Raw genomic sequence first — 21138 nt, forward strand, 5'->3', positions numbered from 1 at the left:
GCAACCCCCAACAGCTATAAGCTAAACTTAGATTTATAAATAAGAGCAACACCCCCACCTTGCTTCGCATCATGAGGGACGTGAACTAATGATATGCTGGTGGGCAGGGCCTCATTAAGGGGAGAACAGCTGTAGGTTTGACCCAGATTTCACATATCCCAATCATATCTAAGTGATGATCAATAATTAGATCATTGATCATCAATGATTTTGAGGACAGTGATCTTATGTTAGTGAGACCCAGTGTAAGGACCTCAGTGGGGTTGACAGTTGAACTGTTTGGGTTTAGGGGTGGTTCCAGAGTAGCATATATAGATGCCTAGAGTAGGTTTAGGTTTGAGACATTCCATGCGCGCTGTCGGTAGCAGACACAAAAATCTTTGCTATTGCTGGAACAACCAGTGGGCCATCCTCAATTTCAACATCATCCAATATAGTAATGGGTATTAACTTTGGAAAGCATATCCCTCTATGTATTTTATGGACACGACTATGGAATAGGCCACAGTCTCAACTTGTTGAAATTCCCTCCCTGGCAAATAAACTGCACTATCACCATAGTGGATTTTCTGCACTAAATTCCCCGCTAAGCTAATGGATTCCACACCCACATTTGTCATAAGCCTTGCAGGGTCTCTAATCACCCTGCTCCGTGGCCTGCTGTAGATTCCTAATGTTACCCTCACATGGAGAGCTCATCTATGTTTGCAGACAAGATGGCGGCACCTGTCCCCAGGAGGGTGGAGGCCGTCCGCATCAGCAAGACACGGTGGCCCCAGAACGAAGGCCAGTTATCAATAAAGCTAAAGCCTTGCTGTCTACAAACTGTGCCAGCCAACCATTTAACGATGTCAGCCTGCTAAAATGCCTCATCAGTACCCTGGAGGGGAGGGGAACCAGAGACTATTAATCAATGCCGACACATCTTCTAGCAAGGTCACAAGTCCTCTCTAAGTCCATTTTTGTGACCTCTGAGTTCTTCATCCTGATATCATTGGTGCCAACGTGAATAACTATGTCATTATATCTCATGTTCCTTCATCTGTCTTCCCTTCTGCAGCACCAGCACCCTAAGATGAGATGCAATGTCGGGAGCTCTGGCCCCAGGAATACATTTAACATCAGCCGGCATCTGTAACCTGACTTGGCGGGTGATAGAATCCCCTATCACTAAAGTCCGGTGTTTCGGCCTTGAGACAGGAGTGGAAGTCATTTGTGGGCTCAGAGAATTCACATCTGGCAAATCCAAGGGGGAGAACCGATTCACAGTTCGCACTGGCGAGTGTGATCGGGGTGCCACAACCGGGCACCAAGCCCTACGGGGCTTCCTCTGCCTAGCCACAGTCCGAAAGCCGCCCTCCACAGCCGGCATTTCTAAGCTGATGCTAATGGGCTCGCTAGCCGGCCCAACACTAACCTCATCTGGAGTGCCCGTAACATCTAACTCCACAGAGCTAAGAAGCTGCTCTAATTTACGGACATGGCTCTCTAAGAGAGCCACCCTATCTTCCAACATCACGCAGGATTTACGGAAGGTGTAGAGTAGGATTTGTAGTGTAGTTTGTGCACTAAGAAATTCAAGAATGTAGCCAAGCAAACACGAGCTAACCAATAATGGATAAGCTAACCACTCCTAAGGCTCACACAGACGTAAATAAATGAATTAAAATTCACAGCAGTTACACTGAAAAACTAACAGAAGTATTAAACAGGTAAAAAAAGCAGCAGCTATAAAATACAGTAAACAGTTAATTAACTAACAGAAGTATAAAAAAAGAAATGAAAAAAATAATGACGGGGGTCTGAAATAGATAACGCAAGCTAACCGCTAGCGAAAATGCTAGCCGTTCCTAAGATTTTACACAGGAGTAAAATAATTACTTAAAATTCACAGCAGTTCGACTGAAAAAAGAACAGAAGTATTAAACGGGTAAAAAAAGAAAGCTATAAAAGTAACGACGGAGAGGGAAGGGGTCAACCTAGCTAGCGAAAGCTAACTGCTAGCGATTCACAACAGGACTGTTGTTAAATAACGTTCAGAGTAGATACAATTAATAACCAGAAGAGTGCTAAACAGAAATAAAAGAAGCGTATACAACCATGTGAAGTTCAGAGTGGCGTCACAGCAACAAACAATCCGTCAGAAGCAAGTTGCCGGATCTGTGAAAATCCAAATCATGTCCAATCAACTTTAACAGCTTTACTTATTGCTTGAGAAGTTGTCTGTAGGCTGGATACAGGAACATGGAGATATGATCAGTCTATCCAAAATGAGGCCTTGGGGCTGCCTTATAGGCACCTTTCATGTTGCTGTAAACTAGTCTAGGATTTTATTTTCCCTCGTCACAAAGCTTACATGCTGATAATACTCAGGAGAACAGTCCTGAGGTTGCAGTGGTTAAAATCCCCGGTTATGATAAATACAGCGTCCAGGTGTTTCGGCTCTTCTTTGTTGATGACATCAAACTGACCTACTGTGCTAGTGGTGTTAGCTCATGGTGGTATGTAAACAGCTGTTATAAACACAGTGCTAAACTCACGCAGTCTGCCACAGCAGGCACCATCATCAATCACTTGTAGTAGTTCACCTCAGTTAATGGTGACTGGGTTTGGACAGGTCTTCCGTCTGCTGCAGTCCACCACCAGCTCCTTCATCTTAGCTACGTTGAGCTGCAGGTGGTTTAGTCCACCCCACTCCACAAACCTGTCCACCACACTCCTGTACTCTGGTCCCTGCTGATGCAGCCCACAATGGCAGGATTGTCCAAGAACTTCTACAGGTGGCTGGACTGTGACCAGAACCTGAAGTCTAAGTTGTAGAGTGTGAACAGAAAAGGTAGACAGGACCGTCCCCTGTGGTGCTCCTGATGGTGTCTAATGTAATGTCCCAACACCTCACATACTGTGGGCGGGCCGTGATGTAGTTGGTAATCCAGGCCACCAGTGGAGCCTCCACCTTCATGTCCCGTAGTTTATAGTTGAGCAGGTTCAGTCCGGATGGTGTTGAAGACACTGTAGAAGTTGAAGAACATGACTCTCACAGTGCTGCCTGCCTCCTCCAGGTGAGAATAAGCTCTGTGCAGCATGAAGATGATGGCATCCTCCACTCCCCTGCTGGGCTGCAGTGGGTCCAGTGATGATTCAGTGACTGTGTGAGTGTGTTTGTCTATATGTGTCCCTGTGACAGACTGGCACCCTGTCCAGGGTGGACCCCACCTCTTGCACTATGATCGCTGAGATAGGCTCCGCCCCTGTGACCCTTACCTGGAATAAGATGGTTCAGAAAATGGATGAATGGGTTTTTAATCTGGTTATCTTATGTCTGAGGTGCTCCTATATGTCCACGTGTGTAAGTGCAGGTGTACCTGTATGAGTCCAGCTGCTGGGTTTCTTCTCTTCTCAAAGTGTTTCTGTCTGTGCTGTTCCTGAACCTTCAGGGCAAAACCTGACCCCAGAATCCCCTGAGCAGAAAAACACCAAGCACTCAACGTGAACAAACTTCATTTCTAGGCTCATTTAGATGTTTTTGATGTGTTCTACTATGCCAGGTGCTCTGCATAAAACTGTGGTCATCATCCACGAGTGTCTGTGATCAGAACATGACGTGAACCTTAGTGGCACCGGAGCGCAGAAGGCGCACAGCCGTGTAGTATCGAGGAAGCAGATAGCAAGTGAGAGAAGAAAAAAGGGGGTTGTCTCATTTAAAAAACACGTCGCACAAAAATCATAAGAATATAGATTTATATTCTGGGGAAAACCTGGTCTTGTTAGGAGAGACGGCATCCATCCCACTTTGGATGGAGCAGCTCTCATTTCTAGAAATCTGGCCAATTTTCTTAAATCCTCCAAACCGTGACTATCCAGGGTTGGGACCAGGAAGCAGAGTTGTAGTCTTACACACCTCTCTGCAGCTTCTCTCCCCCTGCCATCCCCTCATTACCCATCCCCGTAGAGACGGTGCCTGCTCCCAGACTACCAATAACCAGCAAAAATCTATTTAAGCATAAAAATTCAAAAAGAAAAAATAATATAGCACCTTCAACTGCATCACAGACTAAAACAGTTAAATGTGGTCTATTAAACATTAGGTCTCTCTCTTCTAAGTCCCTGTTAGTAAATGATATAATAATTGATCAACATATTGATTTATTCTGCCTTACAGAAACCTGGTTACAGCAGGATGAATATGTTAGTTTAAATGAGTCAACACCCCCGAGTCACACTAACTGTCAGAATGCTCGTAGCACGGGCCGGGGCGGAGGATTAGCAGCAATCTTACATTCCAGCTTATTAATTAATCAAAAACCCAGACAGAGCTTTAATTCATTTGAAAGCTTGACTCTTAGTCTTGTCCATCCAAATTGGAAGTCCCAAAAACCAGTTTTATTTGTTATTATCTATCGTCCACCTGGTCGTTACTGTGAGTTTCTCTGTGAATTTTCAGACCTTTTGTCTGACTTAGTGCTTAGCTCAGATAAGATAATTATAGTGGGCAATTTTAACATCCACACAGATGCTGAGAATGACAGCCTCAACACTGCATTTAATCTATTATTAGACTCTATTGGCTTTGCTCAAAAAGTAAATGAGTCCACCCACCACTTTAATCATATCTTAGATCTTGTTCTGACTTATGGTATGGAAATAGAAGACTTAACAGTATTCCCTGAAAACTCCCTTCTGTCTGATCATTTCTTAATAACATTTACATTTACTCTGATGGACTACCCAGCAGTGGGGAATAAGTTTCATTACACTAGAAGTCTTTCAGAAAGCGCTGTAACTAGGTTTAAGGATATGATTCCTTCTTTATGTTCTCTAATGCCATATACCAACACAGTGCAGAGTAGCTATCTAAACTCTGTAAGTGAGATAGAGTATCTCGTCAATAGTTTTACATCCTCATTGAAGACAACTTTGGACGCTGTAGCTCCTCTAAAAAAGAGAGCTTTAAATCAGAAGTGCCTGACTCCGTGGTATAACTCACAAACTCGTAGCTTAAAGCAGATAACCCGTAAGTTGGAGAGGAAATGGCGTCTCACTAATTTAGAAGATCTTCACTTAGCCTGGAAAAAGAGTCTGGTGCTCTATAAAAAAGCCCTCCGTAAAGCTAGGACATCTTTCTACTCATCACTAATTGAAGAAAATAAGAACAACCCCAGGTTTCTTTTCAGCACTGTAGCCAGGCTGACAAAGAGTCAGAGCTCTATTGAGCTGAGTATTCCATTAACTTTAACTAGTAATGACTTCATGACTTTCTTTGCTAACAAAATTTTAACTATTAGAGAAAAAATTACTCATAACCATCCCAAAGACGTATCGTTATCTTTGGCTGCTTTCAGTGATGCCGGTATTTGGTTAGACTCTTTCTCTCCGATTGTTCTGTCTGAGTTATTTTCATTAGTTACTTCATCCAAACCATCAACATGTTTATTAGACCCCATTCCTACCAGGCTGCTCAAGGAAGCCCTACCATTATTTAATGCTTCGATCTTAAATATGATCAATCTATCTTTGTTAGTTGGCTATGTACCACAGGCTTTTAAGGTGGCAGTAATTAAACCATTACTTAAAAAAGCCATCACCTGACCCAGCTATCTTAGCTAATTATAGGCCAATCTCCAACCTTCCTTTTCTCTCAAAAATTCTTGAAAGGGTAGTTGTACAACAGCTAACTGATCATCTGCAGAGGAATGGTCTATTTGAAGAATTTCAGTCAGGTTTTAGAATTCATCATAGTACAGAAACAGCATTAGTGAAGGTTACAAATGATCTTCTTATGGCCTCAGACAGTGGACTCATCTCTGTGCTTGTTCTGTTAGACCTCAGTGCTGCTTTTGATACTGTTGACCATAAAATTTTATTACAGAGATTAGAGCATGCCATAGGTATTAAAGGCACTGCGCTGCGGTGGTTTGAATCATATTTGTCTAATAGATTACAATTTGTTCATGTAAATGGGGAATCTTCTTCACAGACTAAAGTTAATTATGGAGTTCCACAATGTTCTGTGCTAGGACCAATTTTATTCACTTTATACATGCTTCCCTTAGGCAGTATTATTAGACAGCATTGCTTAAATTTTCATTGTTACGCAGATGATACCCAGCTTTATCTATCCATGAAGCCAGAGGACACACACCAATTAGCTAAACTGCAGGATTGTCTTACAGACATAAAGACATGGATGACCTCTAATTTCCTGCTTTTAAACTCAGATAAAACTGAAGTTATTGTACTTGGCCCCACAAATCTTAGAAACATGGTGTCTAACCAGATCCTTACTCTGGATGGCATTACCCTGACCTCTAGTAATACTGTGAGAAATCTTGGAGTCATTTTTGATCAGGATATGTCATTCAAAGCGCATATTAAACAAATATGTAGGACTGCTTTTTTGCATTTACGCAATATCTCTAAAATTAGAAAGGTCTTGTCTCAGAGTGATGCTGAAAAACCAATTCATGCATTTATTTCCTCTAGGCTGGACTATTGTAATTCATTATTATCAGGTTGTCCTAAAAGTTCTCTAAAAAGCCTTCAGTTAATTCAAAATGCTGCAGCTAGAGTACTGACGGGGACTAGAAGGAGAGAGCATATCTCACCCATATTGGCCTCTCTTCATTGGCTTCCTGTTAATTCTAGAATAGAATTTAAAATGTTCTTCTTACTTATAAGGTTTTGAATAATCAGGTCCCATCTTATCTTAGGGACCTCATAGTACCATATCACCCCAATAGAGCGCTTCGCTCTCAGACTGCAGGCTTACTTGTAGTTCCTAGGGTTTGTAAGAGTAGAATGGGAGGCAGAGCCTTCAGCTTTCAGGCTCCTCTCCTGTGGAACCAGCTCCCAATTCAGATCAGGGAGACAGACACCCTCTCTACTTTTAAGATTAGGCTTAAAACTTTCCTTTTTGCTAAAGCTTATAGTTAGGGCTGGATCAGGTGACCCTGAACCATCCCTTAGTTATGCTGCTATAGACGTAGACTGCTGGGGGGTTCCCATGATGCACTGTTTCTTTCTCTTTTTGCTCTGTATGCACCACTCTGCATTTAATCATTAGTGATCGATCTCTGCTCCCCTCCACAGCATGTCTTTTTCCTGGTTCTCTCCCTCAGCCCCAACCAGTCCCAGCAGAAGACTGTCCCTCCCTGAGCCTGGTTCTGCTGGAGGTTTCTTCCTGTTAAAAGGGAGTTTTTCCTTCCCACTGTAGCCAAGTGCTTGCTCACAGGGGGTCGTTTTGACCGTTGGGGTTTTACATAATTATTGTATCAACTCAATCAATCAATCAACTTTTTTCTTGTATAGCGCCAAATCACAACAAACAGTTGCCCCAAGGCGCTCTATTGTATGGCCTTGCCTTACAATATAAAGCGCCTGTGGGCAACTGTTTGTTGTGATTTGGCGCTATATAAAAAAATTGATTGATTGATTGATAGATTTAGCATCACGTTGGAGGAAACCAGGCACCATCCCTACAGTGAAGCATGGTGGTGGCAGCATCATGCTGTGGGGATGTTATTCAGCAGCAGGAACTGGGAGACTAGTCAGGATTGAGGGAAACATGAATGCAGCAATGTACAGAGACATCAATTTCAATTTTCAATTTATTTTCATTTATATAGCACCAAATCACAACATAGTTGCCTCAAGGTGCTTCACACAGGTAAGGTCTAACCTTACCAACCCCCAGAGTAGCAGTGGTAAGAAAAAACTCCCTCTGACGAAGAAACCTCAAGCAGACCAGACTCAAAGGGGTGACCCTCTGCTTGGGCCATGATACAGACACAAATTACAGAACAATTCATAAAATGAATATACAGGAAATGCTGTTGGTGCACAGGACAGGAGGGTTACAGAAACAGACACCACACCCATCTTTGGATGGAGCTGCACCTCAAACAGCGAGAAAGAACAGAATCAGGCATCAGAAAGACAAAAAAATACTATTCACCCTAGGTACAAAATGTAGTCCTGCACCCTGGAAATGCAGAGCCCGGGCGGGAACGTAGGCTGGTACGTCCTGGATGATAACCTGCTCCAGAGCGCTCTTGACCTCAGACTGGGGTGATGGTTCATCTTTCAGCAGCAGGACAATGACCCAAAGCATACAGCCAAGATGTCATGGTCAGATATTGGGGAGGTGATGGTCTAGTGGTTAAGGCACTGGGCTTGAGACCAGAAGATCCTCTGTTAAATTCCCAGCATGACTGGAAAATCACTAAGGGCCCCTGGGCAAGGTCTTTAATCCTCTAGTTGCTCCCAATGTGTAATGTGTGCCTCACTACACACTACATGGCAGCACCCTCACATCGGGGTGAATGTGAGGCATTACTTGTAAAGTGCTTTGAGCATCTGATACAGATGGAAAAATGCAGCCCATTTACCATTTATCAAAGGAGTGGCTTCAGGACAACTCCGTGAATGTCCTTGAGTGGCCCAGCCAGAGCCCAGACCTGAATCCAACTGAACATCTCTGGAGAGATCTGAAAATGTCTGTGCACCGACGCTCCCCATCCAACCTGATGGAGCTTGAGAGGTGCTGCAAAGAGGAATGGACCAAACTGCCCAAAGATAGGTGCACCAAGCTTGTGGCATCATATTTAAGAAGACTTGAGGCTGGAATTGCTGCCAAAGGTTCATCAACAAAGTACTGAACAAAGGCTGTGAATACTTATGGACATGTTATTTCTTAGTTTTTATTTTTAATAAATTTTCAAAAAACACAACAAAACGTTTTTTCATGTCATTATGGGGTGTTGTGAGAAAATTTTGGAATAAGGCTGTAACATAAAATGTGGAAAAAAGTGAAGCACTGTGAATACTTTCTGGGCGGACAGTACATGAATATCATCGTCAAAGGTTGGGGTAACATACAAAATTGACTAAAAGTACTTGAAATCCTTCATTATTCAACTGCACTAATATAAAAACAGTTTGACACGTTAGCATGTTTCTACAGTAATGTTCAGTATCTGAACAGAGAAATTAAGTCAAAGTCGACACCCATCTGAGAATTACAGACTATGAAATAATATCAGCACAATCTATTTGTGCTGAGATATTGTACCAATAATAGTAATAATAATAATAATAATAAATAACAAGAATAATAATTACAAATAATAAAATAAGGAACTTTTGCCTGAATGAGAAGAAGCTGTCCAATGTTTGAAAGAACATTTTAAAATACTTCAATTTCAATTCAATTTAATTAGCATATAAATGTGCCAAATCACAGCAAAACCTGTCTCAAGGCGCCTGACATGAAACAATTCAACATAAAATTTTAATAAATAATTAAAAATGAATAAAAAAAATTTCAAATACATAATTAAAAACAGAAGTAAAAGAATAAAACAGATAAAAAAAATAAAAACTACTCACAAGAAAGAGAATAAGTGAAGTGCGCATCTCATGCCGCGCATTATGGGTAGGCTAAATTTTTCGACTACCAACCCACAAGCTATGGCGACGGAAAGCAACGAGGAGTGCTGTGGTTTGGATCATTTCAACCGCTGAAAAGTTGACGATTTAAAGTGTTTTTGTAAGCTTCGCAGATTGCCTGTTACAACCAGGACCACGTACGGCAGTGGACAGAAGCAGAAAGAAGAGCTGGCTGTGCTTGCATGTGCTGCATCGTTACAGAAACTACCGTTGGTGCTGACAAAGGAGGAAGAGAGAGCCGCTGTCGAAATGTGTGCAAGAAACTTACAATTTTAGTCCGTCTTTTACGTCCGTCTGGATCTTTCTCTTCTGTGGTGAAATTGTGTAGAATGAACGGAGGTTTACAACCACATTTCTTCTTCTTTCCGTCGGCGGAGCTTTGCAATCATGTGTTTTCATCCAACTTTCAAGCCTATAAATTCTGTTCAAGCATTTTTTTTGTGTCGCTTAAGGCTTAAAGCCTTTGAAACAATCCCTGTAAAAGCCTTAACTTTTACAGTCTGCTAATGCTACTGTATATGAAATTCAATGGGAGCAGTGTGAGTTTGGTAGTTGGGATTTTTGCCCCTGTTTGACCCACGCATGCGCAGATGTGTTGCGCACTTCGTTTATAAAAATAAGTTTTCAGTCTTGACTTAAAAATGTCCACGGACTCAGACTGCCTCACGGTCGCAGGAAGACTGTTCCACAGGGTGGATGCACGATATGAAAAGCTCTTGGACCTGCTGACTTCTTCTTCACCCTGGGAACACAGAGAAGTCCCGCATCGTGCGACTGCAAAGCCCAGACCAGCACGTAAAGTTCTTAATTGCATGTAAATACTTCATTGTTGAATTAAATTGTAACATTAATAGTTTCAGTGAATTAAAAAAAATGCCTTTGATGAAACCATGAAAATTAGAGAAAAGAAGCAAAACTGATCTGAGTTTATAACTTAAGAAAAAAAAACAGGTTAGGACCGGTCACATCATTTGGTGAGAAGGAGACAAGAATAATTTTAGTTCTAAACCCTTTCTAGATAAATACATTCATCCTACCCACTGATCAGAGTTCATTCTGGTCAGCTGTCCTGATCAGCGCACGCTCGAAAACAGACCCCGCCTCCTCTGCATGCAAAACAGATGAGGCGGGGCCTGTTTGCGCAAAGCTCACAAAAGAGATCTCTGTCTAATGTTGTCTCTTTTATGTGATTGTGCTTTGAGAAACTGTGTTTTGCAGGATACGATCTCAGGCACAGTTTAAGTGCCAGGTATAGTTCGGGCAACGGACCTGACATTTTCCTGGCGCCCAACGTGGGGCGTCGACACATCCTCCCTCCGTAACCAGAAGACGACGCGCCGCAACCCCGTTAGACAGAGGAAAAGACCACCACTTCAACACGTGACCTGTGATTAAAACACAGGAAGACCGTTTAATACGTGACCTGTGACTAAAATACAGGAAGACCGTTTAACACGTGACCTGTGACGGGAAGACAGATTTATTCTTGACCCGATGTGATGTTTACCACAGGAAGACAGTTAACACTTGACCTGGAGGGCAATTCTAAGACTATTATTTACGTCAAAGAGAGACAACTGTGACAACGTGTAGGATTGTTTTTTTTCTCTCCAAATGATTTCACAAATTCTAATTGGACATTTTAAAAAGTACTGAAAACCCAAGTTTATCTGAAGGGGTAATGAATGATGAATGAATGGAATGTATGACTGGGAACAATCGTAAGCGAATTCCTGTAACTCCGGTTGCAGTGTAGCTTGCGTGACATTCCATACGCACAAAAACTCAACAGCGACTGCAAGGAAGCAGAGGCAAGGTCGACCCGCCAAATCTAAGGATTTGGTAGAAGCTTGGTTGGCACCTCGCGGACGCGCCAGAGTCATTAAAGGGGTCTTGAAATACCACTGATTTAGATGGCCCTAGGCCTAACCCCCTCAGTGGTCTAAAATGGGAAACACACAGGGTACATTAAAACTCGAGGGCGACCCCAAATATATGGAAAGGGTCTCTCCGGGATCCACACAGTACTGTAAAGACTGGAAAAAGAAATATGGTTTCACAAATAAACTTGTGGTGGGAAACTGTCAAAAGGTTGTAAGTGACGTCACACTTCAAGTAGCCACAAAGACAGGAAAGAGTAAGTTAAAAAAGGAGGAAGAATTGAAAGTAGCGAAGAGATGGTTAGTTGAGGCACAGAAGAGACAGAAAGCAATCAATGACAGGAAGAGTCAGAAAGGAAAGGACAAGATAATGTATGTAAGACCTGAAGATAATGAGACAGTCACCGGACGACAACAGCCACCATTACAGCCGAGACCACAACCTGGACAACAAATTGTACAACAACCATCACAGCAGAATTCACACGTACAACAACAATAATCACAACTTACAGACTCTGGAAGTACACCCTGGAGATTGGATCTACATTAAAGTAATCAAAAGGAAATCTTGGTCCAGCCCAAAGTGGGAAGGGCCATTCCAAGTGTTACTAACACCAACTGCAGTTAAAATCGCTGAGAGGTCGAGTTGGATCCACCTAAGTCACTGTAAGCTGGTAAAACTCCTGGACAACCCAGAGGAAAAGGCATCCAGCCCAGAGGAAAAGGTCATCTTGGGTGCATCTATCCCACTACAAAGACAAAGACGAGTAAAGACGAGTTGAAGCAGACGAGTAACCAGCTGTGACCAAGAAGAGGCCTGTCAACTCAGACCAGGATCAGAAGCAGACGTACTACAAGCTAGAAATAAGAGCACTGAAGCTGACGTGACCAGACCAGGAGACAGAAGCAGACGAAACTGCATCTTTGAAAACAGGAGACAAGACGATCCTGTTCTATTCCTGTGCACCTGTGTTTAAAAGAAACGTCAAGAACAGGGCACAGGACAGAGTATATGACACATTATCTTAAGTCCACTTGCAACATGCCTTACACATACTGATAATAGTACAGATTTATGCACTACAACTGAAGGGAAATAACATAAAAAAAAAGGTTCCAGATTCCCTCAGTCCCTTGCTGAACTGAACTGAGACTGTGAACTGTCACCTTTAGCCCCTAAGCCCACATAAACTGCACCTTTTGAACTGTCACTAAAGATGACGCCTGTACCAATCAACATGAAGGACAAAGAGCTCCTGCTGAGGAGAGAAAGAGTTAGACGACGTAAGGGAGAAATCCAAGAGGTTCATAGCAGAAAGAAATGCTCTTGTTTTTGTTGTATGATAATGTTGATTCTGTTAGCAGGGGTAATATATTTACTTCATCATTTCCGGTTACAAGGGACAGCTAGACAAAGCGAAGCGTTCGCAAAAAATCAATAAAAGATACATACCTAAACGGATACTAGCACTACTCGATGAGATAAAAAACGATACCACAGACAATCCATTACAGCAAAACTCATGGTACAATTATGCAACAATCATAGCTCAATCAGTTAATGAGACAGACTGTTATGTCTGTTCATACATCCCAATATCCAGCCACACAACCCAACTTATTGTTCAAGCTATGTACGTAACAATGACTGGTGAGAATCAGTATATATGTCCAAAGCTATACAGCGGATGGAATGATCTCATTGGGGGAAATTTATGACCGTGTAGTCAATTAATAAACTGACTAGGATTAAGGCATCTGCACTTGTGGCCAAAACTGTTATAATACCCCACAGAATTAAATTCCAATTGTTATTTCAGGAGGGAATGTATCTGTGGGACGGTTGACATGCTAAGAGATGTGTAGAGATCGCCTAAATGTTGGAGAGTGTATTCAAGTTAACACAACCAAATCTGAAACCCTATATTGTAGAAAGTGGGCTCAGGACAGACCCTCCTGTCCAACAGATCACAATTGCTTCAGGATAGCAAAAATTATGGTTACCCGGCCCAGAATGGAACATGGCCAGTGGATGCAGTGTTCTGGGTTGTGGTACACGCTTGTACCTGAATCTCCCACCGGGATGGGATGGAATTTGCACCCATAACCCAGGTGTCAGATCACATCTTTGTCGTCGCGGCCGAGCCCAAAAGGCCAGAAAGGGTGAGGCGGGAATTAGACGACGTGAAGATTCACCAGGTAAACACATCTGGCAGAGCGATGATGTGCCTGAGGAGTTTAAGATCTGGAAAGATTGGGAGAGGTGGTGGTCTGTCCGTGTTGCCCTTGTTGGTATTCCAAACTTACAGTTTCGATTAGAAACAGTAAATTATCAATTGGCTGTATTCCTAAACGCATCTCTCGTAGTCAACAAAGCCCAAAGCAAAATGTTTGACCGAAATCCGTACGATGGTCCTCCAAAATCGATTAGTGTTAGATTTTGTTAACAGCGGCACAAGGTGGAGTATGTGGAATGATAAATGCCACGTGCCTGTACATATATATCTGATGAGATAAATTCTGATTCAGCAACAACAGGCGATGAGGGTCCTGGAAAAAATGCAAACTACTATGACCACCGAGTTTTCAGGAAACAGCAGCTCGATGGAGCCTGTGGGGGTGGGTTTACCTCCGGCTCCTGGTGGCAAATATTGCTAAAATTCTTTACACCGGTTCTGATTTTGATTGGAGTTTTGATTGTTTTCTCCTGCTGTGCCATACCCTGTATTAGGCAATGGTTACCAGGCTGGCAACCAAGCTGTTTGTGCAATTACAATTGGCTCACACACCAACCTATACACTTTTGAACCTTGAGGAGCCCCAGGAAGGATGTGATAATGTGGACTAAGGACAGGACACTTATGATGATAATTGACAGTGTAAAGTAATGAAGTTATGAGTGAAAATGTGTAAAAAAAAAAGTGCTCATGATGGATGAGTGAAATTATGCTCTATTATTGTCATACACTGTCAATACATTTATTTTTACTCTAGCTAACTGCAAATAAATGCTAAAAGAGGAGGGAAATGATGGAGATTTTATGAGTTATCATTTATTTAATTAATCATTGCCTGTTTACATGATATTCAATGTAATCAAAAGTAGTCTGAGTTAAGTTCTGCTTCTTGTGAAATGAACTGTATCAACTATCTGTTATCTGTGTGATGTGGAAGTGAAACCAGCCACAAGACTGAAAGAATATGTGTCTTAGCTGACTTGTTAAAGGATTCTACATTTATTATTGTCTGAATTATATTCTTTTATATTTCATTTACTCATTCAATCATAATATTATGTACCCATTCATATATGCTGCATTTAAGCTAAATGATTGCTCAGCCACAGTGATGAACTAAAGGTGTTTCAGGACTCTGTTGACATCGAAACTTAACTGCTTACTCCCTTCTTGAAAGAAACGAGCATGTTCACAGGAAACCGTAACTCACAAGCAACCGTTCACCCCTCCCTTCCCCAAGGCAATGTACCCTGATGCTACGTTGTAGTGTTTATGATTTTTTTCTTTTCCAATAAAGAGCAAGCACCGGGGGGGGCAGAGAGGAGCAGGAGAAGCAAGTTGGTCTTAGGTTTGTACGCGCTCTCCGAAGCTTCTCCCCTTTGCAAAGCTCACAAAAGTCTTTTATGTGATTGTGCTTTGAGAAACTGTGTTTTGCAGGATACGATCTCAGGCACAGTTTAAGTGCCAGGTCCAGTTCGGGCAACGGACCTGACAATACCTCTTGTGAATTTTCTGTGTACTAAAAGTAGGCTTTTCAGGTTTTCTATGTCAACATTTTATTCAGTCTTAAAGTAAACAAATATGAAATTGGTCACTGGATCCTTAAACTCTGGACATAAATAAAAATAAAATCTGTAGTTTTTGTCTAAAGCATGAATGTCTTTCCATACATCTGAGCTGAGCTCTTACAGCTGTGCTGCACGTCAGGATGTAATTCATAAAGAATGCAGGACGGCTCATTTAGGGAGGAAAAAACATTTTAGTCAACTGTAGTTTATTGTCTGTATTACAGCGTTTTGAAAAGAGTGTCATTTGATTTAAGCAGCAGTTGGTTTTGAAGTTATTAATTCCGACCGGACTTTGTCGCAGCAGAGAGCCGCGCAGCGTTTGGAGCTGTGTCAATGGAATGGAGGACAATTCTCGTTTCTTGACTGCAACAAGACAAGAGTCCCAGTTAGTGACTTTAATCAGCACAAAAGTGACTCACGATTGACATATTTTAATGGCTTTTAAGAAGCGGACTTTCCGCTTCTGAAGAGCAGTGAATCAAAGAACCAATGAAGCAGTGGGTTGGAGCACTGCTTTGTTGGTTCAAGCTTCAAAGCAGAGCCGTTACAGAAACGGCTGATTAGAGCCGCCTGCAGGTCTGTAATCAGCGAAGAGAAATGTTCTATTTTCCCGACAAACACCCTCAAATGAACAGCCGCTCTGAAGGACCGATAAGGGAATTATTAAGCAAAAAGACTATTGATGTCAGTGGATCAATCATTTCTTAACGATACCCAAAAAGAACTGGTTGTCGATACACAACCCTACTAACCACTTCCCACCACATGAGCAATAATATGAATTAATACCAAGATGTTGCTTGTGTGTTTTACATATAGTAACTGAATTATGCTTGTACTGTACACTTCACGTTTTTAACATTGCGCTGCGTTTGACCGTGTATAGTCTGAACCAAATTTCCCCTAAAGTAAGTAAACTTGTCTGTCCTGTCCTGTCTCCAGTATTACAACACTGACTCACAGCAGGCAGAGCGAAGAATGAAACCCCAATCAGTGTGAAGGTTGCAGCCAGTAGCCGTCCATTCCATGTGATTGGAAACTTGTCTCCATAGCCAATGGTCGTCAATGTGATCTGATGGATAACAAAAGAAAGAGGTTCAGTCATAAGGCCATCTACTGTGGTTCATACATACAGCTGAATACACAAGTAAATGGATAATACCAATTTCTGTACACAGTGAAAAAGCCATTTGAAGTAAAAACCTAAAATGATGAGAGTTTTGCTTTACTTTGAGGTGTTTACATTTAAATTGATCAGAGGATGTGGACATTTAGATTAGATTTATTGGTCCCCGTAGGGATATGTGTCTTCACCGACTGTACAATACATTGTACATAACAAGGCAGACAGCGCAGTAAACACACAGCACAAGACAGACAGCAACAATATCACAGCAGCAAGCACAAGATACACAACACAGACATCTACAGTAACACTGATACAGTAACACTGATACCAACAGTAACAAGCAGCAGTTGGTTTTGAAGTTATTAATTCTGACCGGACTCTGTCGCGGCAGAGAGCCGCGCAGCGTTTGGAGCTGTGTCAGTGGAATGGAGCAGTACAATGGCAGACCCGACTGGTCAGCGGGGCTCGCTGTTGAGGTCCGCTATGGCTGCAGGGATCAGGCGAGCCCTCCTAAACTTAATGCTTCTGTATCTGCACCCTGAAGGGAAGTAGAGTGATGAATTGGTGGCGTGGGTGAGTGTGTCCTTGTACTATAGAGTTTGCTATGAGAGTATAGATCTGTTGTTCAGTTCTGTGAGGTTGGGTTAGAGAGTCTGATGATTTGGGCAGCTGTGTTTGTGATACGTGAGTTTGGCTTGATTTGTAACAGAAAGCATGGTAAAGAACCATGAGGAACAGTAGAGAATGATGGGTTGAATAATGCTTTGATAAAGTAACAACAGCAAGTTATTGATCCCATTCCTTATCAATTCCCTTACCAATACTTACTGTGAATTTTCTGTGTACGAAAAGTAGGCTTTACAGGTTTTTCTATGTCAACAACATTTTATTGAGTCTTAAAGTAATAAATATGAACTTGATCACTGGATCCTTGATCTCTGGACATAAATAGAAATAAACAAAATCTGTTGTTTTTCTCAAAAGCATTTCCTTTCAAACATTGACACAATCTGACTCCGTACCTCTGAAGCTGGAGCTCAGCCAGCTGCACGTCAGCATCAATGTCATTCATAAAGAATGCAGGACGTCTCATTTTGAGAGGAAAAAAAAAAAAATTTTAGTCTGTTGTAGTTTGTTGTCTCTGTCACAACGTTTGAAAGAGGTACCATTGATTTAAACCGGTGATTCACATCTGAAGTTATAATTCCGGCCGGACTCTAACTTGACTCGGCAGAGAGCCACACAGCATTTGGGAGGACGATTCTTGTTTCTTGCAACTAGACCCAGAGTCCCAGTTAGTGACTTTAATCCACACAAAAGTGACTCACAACAAACAAACAACCACTGCTCCATCACATTCATGGTTTCTGTACTGACTAAAAAAGGAGATGTTAAATTGTGTGATGGTTTTTTTTTTTTTGTCACATAATCAAAAAAGGAGACCAAATCACCCAAAATTTTGCCTGACAGTGAGCTCTGCAGTAATCTCAGTTTTTTCCTCGCTGCAGCATGGAGAGCGTTTCCTTCATCTAGCCATCAAAATGAAGGAGGTTTGTCTGATTTCCACTGGAGAAGAAAGACCCCAGCTTGTGGTCGAGGAACAGCGGTCTCAGGCGGAAGGACTCCGAAGATGGAAGTATATGGGGAAGGTACCACTGTTTTCCCAACATGTATAAATGACATCAAAAACATTTTTTCCAGAACATTTTTCAGTGATTGACAGTGCCAAAACATATGTCCTGTAGTCGCTGGACCTGATGACACCTTAACAAACAGGACTGACATTGGGAGAGATTTGAGAAAGTTTGTCATTAGAGTAATGAAGGCGATGCAATACTTTGAACTGGATTCAGACATTGTCTAATACAGGCAGAGGATGTTGGGAAAGTGTAGTGACACGGACCACAACAGGAGGCGTAAATGAACGGACAATAGAGGAAGTTAAATGTGAACACTTTACTGTTGTGAATGTCACAACCACACACAGCAGATTATAGAATAGATACAAGTCAATGAATGAAGGTGTCGTGTGGGCAGGCTTGCACGATAGGAGACGTCCGTCTGGAGATGAACCGGAACCACACGATTTCCACCGCCACCGAACCCGAAAGATACTGGAGCCGCCAAGGTGGCCACCGTCTCAGCGTGTCGGATCTGGTACTGCTGGCGGAGAACAAAGACAGTCAAGTGTGGGTGTGTATACACCCCGTAACAATAACGGTGGGAATTCCACCTCCCCTCAACACACACTCGTGCAGCTCCTGTCTCAGTACTTATCTGGTGGGAAGTAGGACGAAACAGTCTGCGACCCACGCCGGTCCTCTGAGTAGACAGCTGCAACACAATAGCTCTTGGAATCAATCAACACAGGCAGAGAAAGTTACCTCTCAAAGAAGTCGCGATATCTCGGCGACGTGGTGGAGGTGTCATCCTTCTTTTATCCAGGGTTGAAGTGCAGATGAATCGGTGACAGCTGTCATAGTTGATGAGTGACAGCTGTCACCTTGGCTGTTCCTGTAAGGCGGCAGCGCCCCCTCGTGCCTGAAGCCCGCACTTCAGGCAGGGCACCCTCTGGTGGTGGGCCAGCAGTACCTCCTCTTCTGGCGGCCCACACAACAGGACCAGGCTTGTCCGGGTGGCATCGGTAAAAAATCGACCAGAGGGCCGGGTCCAGAATGAAGCTCCTCTTCACCCAGGAGCGTTCTTCGGGTCCATACCCCTCCCAGTCCACCAAATACTGGAAGCCCCGGCCCCATTCGACAGACATCCAAGAGCTGGCGTACTGTCCAAGCTGGCTCCCCGCGATGATATGGGCAGGAGGCGGCGCCGGACCCGGGAGTACAGAGGGGTGAGGTGCGATGCGGTTTTCAACCGGGACACATGAAAGACTGGATGGATCCGCAGTGAGGCCGGGAGTTGGAGCCTCACTGCGGTTGGGACTGAGGACCTTGAGGATCCGAATGGCCCTATGTAGCGGTCCTTTAATTTTGGGGAAGCCACCTGGAGAGGTATGTCCCGTGTGGATAGCCATACCTCCTGCCCGGGCTGATATGCGGGAGCCGGGGACCGTCAACGGTCCTGCATGGCCTTTGCCCTCGTCCGGGCCCCTCAACAAGACCGAACGGGCGGTGCGCCACACCCGACGGCATCTCCGCATGTGGGCCTGGACCGAGGGCACACCGACCTCTCCCTCCACCACAGGGAACAAAGGGGGCTGGTACCCCAGACACACCTCGGACGGGGAGAGGCCGGTGGCAGAGGACACTTTGGCTGTTATGCGTGTACTCGATCCAGGCCAGGTGTTCACTCCAAGCCGTCGGGTGGTGCGGATGTAGTACATCGCAGGGCCTGCTCCAGCTCTTGATTGGCCCGTTCAGCCTGTCCGTTAGTCTGAGGGTGATACCCAGACGAGAGGCTCACGGTGGCCCCCAGTTCCCTGCAGAAACTTCTCCACACCTGCGAGGAAAACTGGGGGGTGGAGGATTAGCAGCAATCTTCCATTCCAGCTTAGTTAATTAATCAAAAACTAGACAGAGCTTTAATTCATTTGAAAGCTTGTCTCTTAGTCTTGTCCATCCAAATTGGAAGTCCCAAAACCAGTTTTATTTGTTATTATCTATCGTCCACCTGGTCGTTACTGTGAGTTTCCTCTGTGAATTTTCAGACCTTTTGTCTGACTTAGTGCTTAGCTCAGATAAGATATTATAGTGGGCGATTTTAACATCCACACAGATGCTGAGAATGACAGCCTCAACACTGCATTTAATCTATTATAGACTCTATTGGCTTTGCTCAAAAAGTAAATGAGTCCACCCACCACTTTAATCATATCTTAGATCTTGTTCTGACTTATGGTATGGAAATAGAAGACTTAACAGTATTCCCTGAAAACTCCCTTCTGTCTGATCATTGTCTATAACATTTACATTTACCCTGATGGACTACCCAGCAGTGGGGAAATAAGTTTCATTACACTAGAAGTCTTTCAGAAAGCGCTGTAACTAGGTTTAAGGATATGATTCCGTCTTTATGTTCTCTAATGTCATATACCAACACAGAGCAGAGTAGCTACCTAAACTCTGTAGGGAGTTAGAGTATCTCGTCAATAGTTTTACTCCTCATTGAAGACAACTTTGGATGCTGTAGCTCCTCTGAAAAGAGAGCTTTAAATCAGAAGTGTCTGACTCCGTGGTATAACTCACAAACTCGTAGCTTAAAGCAGATGGCCCGTAAGTTGGAGAGGAAATGGCGTCTCACTAATTTAGAAGATCTTCACTTAAGCCTGGAAAAAGAGTTTGTTGCTCTATAAAAAAAGCCCTCCGTAAAGCTAGGACATCTTTCTACTCATCACTAATTGAAGAAATAAGAACACCCCAGGTTTCTTTTCAGCACTGTAGCCAGGCTGACAAAGAGTCAGAGCTCTATTGAGCTGAGTATTCCATAACTTAACTAGTAATGACTGCATACTTTCTTTGCTAACAAAATTTTGACTATTAGAGAAAAAAATTACTCAGTAACCATCCCACATATGTATCGTTATCTTTGGCTGCTTCAGTGATGCCGGTATTTGGTAGACTCGTTCTCTCCGATTGTTCTGTCTGAGTTATTTCATTAGTTACTTCATCCAAACCATCAACATGTTTATTAGACCCATTCCTGCCAGGCTGCTTAGGAAGTCCTCCCATTAGTTATGCTTCAATCTTAAATATGATCAATCTATCTTTGTTAGTTGGCTATGTACCCAGGCTTTTAAGGTGGCAGTAATTAAACCATTACTTAAAAGCCATCACTTGACCCAGCTAGCTTAGCTAATTATAGGCCAATCTCCAACCTTCCTTTTCTCTCAAAGATTCTTGAGAGGGTAGTTGTAAAAC

The 21138-nt window shown here is 43.0% G+C and overlaps 1 protein-coding gene across 1 annotated transcript in view; it reads right to left on the reverse strand.

The window, feature by feature from the left end:
- Positions 1-21138, reverse strand: part of LOC117504783 (potassium voltage-gated channel subfamily KQT member 2-like) — a 344945-nt gene that overhangs the window by 119840 nt on the left and 203967 nt on the right. The window contains 2 exon segments of the mRNA XM_034164283.1: positions 3366-3461; positions 16097-16207. Of these exon segments, the coding sequence (XP_034020174.1) occupies positions 3366-3461; positions 16097-16207 (207 nt within the window).

The sequence above is a fragment of the Thalassophryne amazonica genome, chromosome 3 (genome assembly GCF_902500255.1).
Source record: "Thalassophryne amazonica chromosome 3, fThaAma1.1, whole genome shotgun sequence".
Classification (NCBI taxonomy): Eukaryota; Metazoa; Chordata; class Actinopteri; order Batrachoidiformes; family Batrachoididae; genus Thalassophryne; species Thalassophryne amazonica.